General features: G+C 39.1%; 1 protein-coding gene across 1 annotated transcript; it reads right to left on the reverse strand.

The window, feature by feature from the left end:
* Nucleotides 1-4,525: 4,525 nt before the first annotated feature.
* LOC131488514 (olfactory receptor 8B8-like) lies at nt 4,526-5,464 on the reverse strand. Its single transcript, XM_058690395.1, has one exon. It carries the CDS (start codon nt 5,459-5,461, stop codon nt 4,526-4,528), a length of 936 nt encoding a protein of 311 aa, XP_058546378.1. The 5' UTR covers nt 5,462-5,464.
* Nucleotides 5,465-9,441: the final 3,977 nt, after the last annotated feature.

Here is a 9,441-nt window from a genome sequence, read left to right on the forward strand (position 1 = left end):
CTTCACCCTAGAGTACTCTCATAGTAAGCAAGATTTCAAGGCTCTCAATTTTCAGGACCAAAATGTAATCTTTGTCCTTACACCAGAATCACAGAAGAGTCACAGTTACTTGGATCACAAGAAACGTATGAATTAAGGTGAATGCCAACTTAATGTTTACGGAGAAATAGAGCTGCCATGGTACAAACCCTCAGGCTGTGGATGATGATGACAGGATGACTCAGAGAAGTAAAATGACTTGCTGATTCTGCGTAGCTAACGAGGGGTGTAGCTGAGTTCTCATCTTTCAGAATTTCTTCCATTATATAAAATACCCTTTCCCCACCCCGTCTTGGTTCCTGGTCCCCTTTTTCTAGTTCTCTATTCTCATTGACCTATAAAGGTTCTCCCTTAAAAATGAGATTAAAATGTTAGGTTTTAGAATAAATATGCATCATAGGTTAACGCTGCTCTGGAGACAAAGAACCATTGTACTGTGAAACAAAAATAGTTATAATACAATGGACTTGTACAATAAGTGCTGTAAGTATATTTTGTGTGCATTATGAGCTTATTTCCAGTCCTTCAGCATAATATTTATACCTGAAACAGTTGTAGAAATATGTAACAGCTGTACGGTATTTATTTTTATTGCATTGCATTGTATAGCCCATTGCTTATCTACTGTTTGACTTTTATTTTTATCAAGAGTGAATCTTTGATAATAATTCACATCGCAAAATGGAAAATCCCCTGGGAGACCTAATTTCCAGGAGTGCCTTTTTAAAAAATGCTGGGTAAGGGGAGAATCACAGGCTACTCACACTCATGGTTAAATACAGTAAGTCTTAAATTGTACACATGGATTCAATATAAACACTATTAAATAGATCCAACAGTTAGGACACATTTACTGTCAACCAATATCACACAACCTTGTAAAATCATATAAGCACAATGACTTAGGAGAACTTACGAGCTTCATGAAAGATGTCCAAGACGAATTTTCATTGAGTTGTATTCTTAGTGTGTAAATTAGTATGTGAATGCCCAACTGGGGCAAAGATACAGGCCTCGCTGTAAGGCTGCTTGCTTCTACTTCCCTTTTCTCTCCTAATTCTCCTGACAACCTCTCTTTCCTAGTACCTCTTTCACGGTAAACTGAGTGGGACCGCAGCTCTCAATTTTCCAGTCATTCAACCCCAGCTGCTCAACACTACGAGTCGCTGCCCACAAAGCCTCTGACCCCAGCTGACCCAACCCTCTGTCAGCCTCAGCGACCTACTGTGGTTTATTTTAGACCTTCCCCTCTCTCCTGAGGTTCCATCTTTGTGTTACCACCACTGGCAGATGGCAATCCCTTTCTCTTATTTGACGGAGAAGGAGAACCTGGAGGTGCTGAAAGTAGTGTGAAAGATGTCCCCTCCCATCCCAGGATAATCCAGCCTCCAGGGTGATTTCCCCTGCTTGCAGGATCTGTTGCTCCATCCCCTATGCTCCTTCTCAAGGCTCAGCTTTTCCCTTCTCTACAGGCTACTTCCTCTCAGCTTATCAACATGCTCAACGAAGTCCCTCTATATAGTTCACATATTCTCTTACTTTTTCATCCTTAACATCTGCCTTATCTTTCCTTCTCTTAATAATGTTTTTTGTTGTTTACTAGAGTTCATTTTTTAGAGCACTTCTAGGTTCACAGCAAAGCCAAGTGACCTGATTCTTACTTCTCCCAACCTCTGAACAATAATGAACACTTCTGAACCTTTTTTTCTTCTTGAAATATTTAATTAACTTTCCTGACACCACAAAATCTCCTGTCCAGTAAAGTTTATAAGTGCCACATATTCCCCTGTCCAGAGACAGTTTTAGAATCACAAAATGTTACTAGTGGAAAGTTCCAAATCACCATGTATCTACACAATATCATAATCACTTGAAAAGAATTTTAAAAGTTCATATTCCTGAACCCTGATCACAGATATATTCTGATTGAGTAGGTAGGTCTTATGGAACCAGGAGATCATAATTTTAAATGTTTCCTTAATGATTCTGACACCCACCCAAGTTGTGAATCATTAATCCAGTTCAACCTTGTTAGTATACAAGTCAATAACTGAGACATAATTATCACAAGATTTAAAAAAAAAATTTTTTTTAACGTTTATTGATTTTTGAGACAGAGAGAGACAGAGCATGAACGGGGGAGGGTCAGAGAGAGGGAGACACAGAATCTGAAACAGGCCCCAGCTGACAGCTGTCAGCACAGAGCCTGACGTGGGGCTCGAACTCACGGACCGCGAGATCATGACCTGAGCCGAAGTCGGTCGCTTAACCGACCGAGCCACCCAGGCGCCCCTATCACAAGATTTTTTAAATAGCTGGAGCACTTAGCATAATCCAGCCAAGCCTCTTATTTTGCAGGTTACTAATCTGAGTTTCTGAAGTGAAATGGCATTACCATATGGTGGCAAATCCTGAACTATATCCCATTTACTATAGCTTGAATCCCAAGCACATAGATAACAATCTTCACAACAATTCTTTTAAGTAAATACTGTTATTTTTCTCATTTTAGAGTTGAGGAAACTCTGAAAAAGTTCCTTTTATTAGTAAAAGTAACACAATGAGCAAATAACAGAGCTGAAATTAAAACCCAGGTAGTCTGACACCAGAAACTGTGAGCTAACTCTACTTCGCTCTTAGAAATCTGCCCAACTCATGTGTTCCTTCCCCCAATTCATGAATACACACAACCATCTATATAAAACTAAATAAATCTCTGTTTTCCATCACTGTGCTTTAAGAGAAGATGGAAAAGAAAGGCAATGTGAAAGCAAATTATTACAAAACTCATTCTAGGAGGGAGACGTATTAACCATTCTTTGAGTGACTCTTCTCCCCAAACACCCCCTCTTTTTGACTCAAAATGTAAAGTCATATAGCAAGCATTCATTTATTCCACCATTACTTGCTGAGCCTTTGCTAAGTATGCTAGATATTCTGCTAAGCACTGGAGGTGTAACAGAGAATAAATACACATGGTGCCTTTCTTCACAGGGATGACATATAATCAGGCAATTACAAAAGCATATGAAAATTGTGGCAGGCCTGACGAGTCTACTCTGGGAAATACAAAGCAGAGAATTTAAACTTTGTAAGATGGGTGAGATGGCTGTTTCCCTTCAGCTGATATCTGAAGCATGAACAGAAAACAAAGAGGATTGGAAACAAGTAATAAAAGTGTGCTAAATAAATAAATAAATAAATAACCAACCAACCAACCAACCATGGAGGAAGCATGAGCAAAAGTGTATTTTCAGGGAAAGGTAAGCAAAGGAAAACAAGAGAAATCCCCTAAATACTCTATAACTTCTCAAATGATTTTCTTAACGTTTTAATGAATTCAACTTGGATAAATATATGTCTTTCTTACATACCATACTCCCTTGTAGTTAACTGAAAATTTTCCTGCAAATGAGTTTCTTAAAGTTTTCTTATAACTAAATAAGTGGAATCAGATTGTATATTTAAAGGGGGAAAAACATGTAGTACAATGGGACCTGTACCTCAAAAGGGTAGGCACAGAATGGTACCAATGTATATCTGAAAGTCATCTAACCCTGCCTTTCTGTCCAGAAAAGACTTCCTAGAGGTTCTGGATAACTTCATACCTGAAGGATGGGCAGGCTGAGCAACACAGAGGGTGCATGAGGGTGTTCCAGGGTGACAGAATGGCTTATGGGAAAGTGTGTAAATGAATGAGAATTTATTAAACTTGGGAGAGTTAAGTGTGACTTCAGTAGACTAACAGAAAAAAGGCAGGGAGGAGGGAGTTACAGTGGCAGAAAATCAGGCTGGAGAGGTGATCCTTGTTTGACATAATGTGGAGCTTTGTTTTATACTGAAGACAATTGCAGTGAAAAGAGTAAACTAAGGTAAATGAGATCTTATTGGAAGTATGGAAAGAGCATGCTGGTTGTCATCAGGAGAATGAATTTCGAGGCTAAAAGACAAGAGAGGAAAGGGCTAGTCAGGAGGCTGGTGTCCAGATGAGAAATGATGGTGCCATGAGGAGAACAAGAATTGTCAGCACCTCATAAATTGGGGATGGAGGAAAAGCAAAGAGAGAGGAATCAAGGAGGACACTAGCTTGAGGTTTGAGCAATTGAGTATTCATGGTGACAGAGATCACAGGAAGAGAAGAAAGTCTGTGAATGTTCCCTCTCAAGTACAGGAGGAAAACACTGGGAAGGAAAAAGAAGAGGGAGGAAGAACAGAAAGGAGAAGGAGAGGAGAGAACATGGTATTAAGCCCTTCACACTACACCATAAACGTTCATTTGCATTAGCTTATTCATCCCAATAACCCTATAAAGTAATAAGATACCCCTATTTTGCAGAATTTTTGACTTGGGCATTCTAATTCCAAGTCCAACACTCTTTCTATTATACTGCATTTCTTTCTACATGCAAAAAAAAACTCTATAGAGGAACAAAAACAATCTTAAAAGAAAGCTGTATTCTCTTATAATACTTAATACTGCTTCAGCTCAGGAAAATGTTTTTCGATTCAAGCTTTCTTTCAGGGCAACCTTAACCTCCTTGTTCCTGAAGCTATAGATCAGAGGATTGAGCATAGGCACCACAATAGTATAGAACACAGTGGACACTTTCCCCTGGTCCATGGACAAAACAGAAGACGGATGAAGATACATGAATGCCCCCGACCCAAAGAAAACAGAAACCACAATTATATGTGAGCTACAAGTGCTAAAAGCTTTGGACCTTCCTTCAGTGGAATGGATGCGAAGGACGCTGGTGAGGATGAAGGAGTAAGAGATAATGACAGTGAGGCTGGGCACACCCACATCAAAGCCCACAACAATGAGAACTACCAGTTCATTGATGTGAGTGTTTGTGCAGGAGAGCTCCAGAAGGGGGAGGATGTCACACATGTAGTGGTTGATGGTGTTGGCATCACAGAAGGTCAACCTGAGCATGCATCCTGTGTGGGCCCAGGCACCAATAAACGCCCCCACATATACAATCACAGCCAGCAGAGAACAGACCTGAGGGGCCATGGTGACCGTGTATAACAAGGGCTTGCAAATGGCCACATAGCGATCATAGGCCATTACTGTCAACACGTAGCACTCTGCACTGACAAAGAAACAGTAGAAAAAGAGCTGAGTCATGCATCCTGCATAGGAGATGGTGTTCAGCTTTGACACAAAGTTTACCAGCAGTTTTGGGGTAATGACAGAAGAGTAACACAGGTCAATAAAGGATAAATTAAAGAGGAAATAGTACATGGGGGTGTGAAGGTGAGAATTCAGTCCAATTAGAGTGACCAAGCCCAGGTTTCCTGCCACAGTGACAATGTAGATTCCTAGGAAAAGAAAGAACAGAGGCAGCTGGATCTCTGAATATTTGGTTAAACCCACAAGGAAAAACTCAGTGACTAAGGAACTGTTTCCCATATCCATTCTCTTCTGGTAGGATCTGAAAGATAGGAGAGTAGAATCATATTCGAGGCAGAACCCACATTTCCTATGCAATCCCATGCCCAGTCTACCCTGGGCCAACAGATTCTGCTGAGATTTAACTATTCTAGAGGGAGTTGCATATGGCTTCGCTCACGCAAGAAAGACAAGTATATGGGAGGCATCAACATAGTTTCAGGTAACCCTGGGAGAAATATTTCAAGAGGGGAAGAAGTGCAGAAATTTCTCATCCTTTCTCTGCTTCAGTTTGTCACTAACACTTTTTATCCCTTTACTTATTCCAGTTTGTCCTTGTTAATCTTTAATCACCACGCTTCAGCTACCTGTGCAGGCCACGGATCCAGACTGGACACTGTGTTGGGTAGAAATCAGGAGCACATGCCCATAGTAGAGTTGGGAAAACAGACTCACAGAGACTCTTTGGTTTCACAAGCACACACAGCAAGAAAGTAATTAAGTCAGGAGTGGAACCTGGGTTTCCGTCATAAGAAATTCTCTAAGAGGCAGAAGGATTGGAGGCACTGCAAACCCCATAATCTCAGCACTACTTCTAATCTTTACTTTCTTCCCATGCAGACCCTGTAATCATCTGCACCCAGGGCCAGAGCTGGTAAAAGCAGAAAAGCGTATTACTTTCTATGGTTCTGGATTTTGAAAGACATAAAAAGATAAAGGATTCAATGCTCACTGTTCTTTGCCTAGTGACATCAGAACTTCCTGTGGTTTCCTTTCCAACACTGATCTCTAATAGGAAAGTTCTGCTGCTCTGGGGGGTAATACAGCTGAGCCAAACACTTCCTCCTCCATTTGTGTGGAGGGGCTCAGAGCACTTATAAATCTCAGTCTTTGACTTGCTCTGAGAGTTATTCAGATAAAGATCACTATTTTTAATAATTAGTTTGCCCAGAGGTGATCATTAAACTACAAAAAAAGTAATATAAACAGCGTTCTCTGTTTCAACATAATAAACTGGAAACGTCACATATGTGATCTTATTCTAGCTTGGAGGTCTCAGGGATTTGGTTTAGAGGCTTTCCCAGGAGGCTCTCCGTAGCTCAAACCCTTTGGGAAAGACAGATTTGTGAAACTGTTTGTACAAAGATGAAGATGCTTATACCCTGGTGTCTTTGGAAGCTCAATATTCTACTCAAAATTGCACATTCTTCTGGGACGAATGAGGTAGAGACCTTTTCTCTCTTCTTTCTCCTAGTGCTTCTTTGGCTATTAGGTACAACTGCTAACCCATAGCTAGTAATATTTTAAATACCTATAAAAATTTCACATATATATATATATATATATATATATATATATATATCCTCCCACACATATATATGATTAACATTATGGCATTCATGATCATATAATGCATTCTTTGTAGCTTTTAGACACATCACTTCCTGTTCCTTTTTCTTAGCACTCTCTTTCTTGTCTTAGACCCCTTCAGCCATCACACCCAGTTATTCATGTTTGTAACTTACTGGAACATCTTCCCTTATTTTCCTAATTGCTGATGTATCCAAATAGGTTTATAGGGGCTTTACAACTGATTCCAAACTACATAGTTTTTTTTTACCTCTTGCCTTTGTCATTTAATAATACTTCATCAAAATCGCTCCAAAGTTCTATGTTTGGGCAAATCATAACTTATCCAGCCATACCACATTCATAGAAATCCATAATTTTTCCATTCTTTTACCATCAACAGCAATGGTAAGATAATCATCATTGTGCATTCATCTTTATATACCAGTACTTTTATTTCAATGGGATAAATTCCCAGAATGTTGTCTTTTAATTATATCAGATGGTTTTTCCCAAAAACTGTAATAATTCACATCCCTGCAAGCAATGTCTAAAACGATCTTTTCTTCTCCACTTACATCAATGGACAGAACATCTAAACTGAAAATCGACAAGTAAACAATCACTTTGAATGTCACACTGGACCAAATGGACTTAACAGATGTATTCAGAACATTCCATCCTAAAACAGCAGAATACACTTTCTTTTCAAGTGCACACAAAAGATTCTCCAGAATAGATTACATATTAGCCCACAAAACAATCTTCAACAAATTCAAGATCAAAGTCATACTATCTGTCTTTTCTGACCACAATGCTATGAAACTAGAAGTCCACCACAAGAAAAAAATCTGGAAAGACCACAAATACATGAAGTTTAAAGAACATCCTACTGGGGGTCCTCAATAGATCAGTTGGTTAAGTGTCCAACTCTTGATTTTGGCTCAGGTCATGATCTCACAGTTCATGAGATTGAGTCCCTCATTGAGCTCTGCATTGAGCATGGGGCCTGCTTGGGATTCTTTCCCTCCCTTTCTGCCCCCCCCCCACCCCATTTGTACATGCACGCTCTTGCTCTCTCTCAAAATAAGTAAATAAGCATTAAAAATAAAGAACATCCTACTAAACAAAGAATGGGTCAACCAGGAAATAAAAGAAGAAATTAAAAATAGATGGAAACAAATGAAAACACAATGATCCAAAACCTTTGGATGCAACACAACTTGTTCTAAGAGGGAAGTTTAAATCAGTACAAGCCTACCTCAAGAAGCAAGGAAAATCTCAAATGAACAACCTAACCTGACACCTAAAGGAGCTAGAAAAAGAACAACAAACAAGATCTAAAACTAGCAGAAGCAAGGAAATAATAAAGATTAGAGCAAAATAAATAATATGAAAACTAAGAGAAACAATAACTCAATGAAACTGGAAGTTGGTTCTTAAAAAAAAACAAATCAATAAAATTGATAAACCTCTAGCCAGACTTAGTGAGAAAAACAAAAGGACTCAAATAAATAAAATCACAGATGAAAGAGGAGAAATAACCAATAAATACAAAGGATGATAAGAGAATATTATGAAAAATTATATGCCAACAAATTTGACAGCCTAGAAGAAATGGATAAACTCTTAGAAACATAAAAACTACCAAAACTGAAACAGGTAGAAATTGAAAACTTGAACAGACCCATAACCACCAAAGAAATTGAATCAGTAATCAAAAAACTCCTGACAAACAAAAGTCCTGGGCCAGGTGGCTTCATGGACAGATTCAACCAAACATTTAAAGAGGAGTTAATACTATCTTTCTTAAACTATCCCAAAATATGGAAAAGGAAGGAAAACTTTCAAATTCATTCTATGAGGCCAGCATTACCCTGATACCAAAACCAGATAAAGGCACCACTAAAAAAGAGAACAACAGGCCAATATCATTGATGAAAATAGATGCAAAATTTCTCAATAAAACACTAGCAAACCGTATCCAACAACATATTAACTGATGGCTACCAGAGAGATGGGTGGAGTGATTTGTTAAGTAAGTGATAGGGATTAGGAAGTGCACTTGTGATGAACATCAGTTATTGCAAGGAAGTGTTGAACCACTGTAGTGTATATCTGAAACTAACATAACGTTTTATGTATCTAACTGGAATTTAAATAAAAAACTTATTCATTTTTATTTTTTTATTTTAGAGAAAGAGAGAAAAAGAGCATGAGTGGGGAGGAAGAGCAGAAAGAGAAAATCTTTTTTTAATGTTTCTTTTTATTTGTGAGAGAGAGAGCATAAGCAAGGGAGGGGCACAGAGAGAGGGAGACACAGAATCTGAGGTAGGCTCCAGGCTCTGAGCTGTCAGCACAGAGCCCGATGTGGGGCTCGAAATCGTGAACTAGGAGATCATGACCTGAGCCGAAGTCAGAAGCTTAACCGGCTGAGCCACCCAAGTACCCCAAGAGAGAGAGAAATCTTAAGGAGAGAGAGAGAGAGAGAGAGAGAGAGAGAGAGAGAGAGAGAGAGAGAGAGACTCAGTGCAGAGCCCAATGTGGGGCTCAATCCATGACTTGAACTGAAATTAAGAGTCAGATGCTTAACCAACTGAGCCACCAAGCACCCCAAATAAAAAACTTTAAAAAAAAGTGAGTTGCATCCCATGCCT

This window comes from Neofelis nebulosa, chromosome 10, assembly GCF_028018385.1.
Source record: "Neofelis nebulosa isolate mNeoNeb1 chromosome 10, mNeoNeb1.pri, whole genome shotgun sequence".
Taxonomy (NCBI): domain Eukaryota; kingdom Metazoa; phylum Chordata; class Mammalia; order Carnivora; family Felidae; genus Neofelis; species Neofelis nebulosa.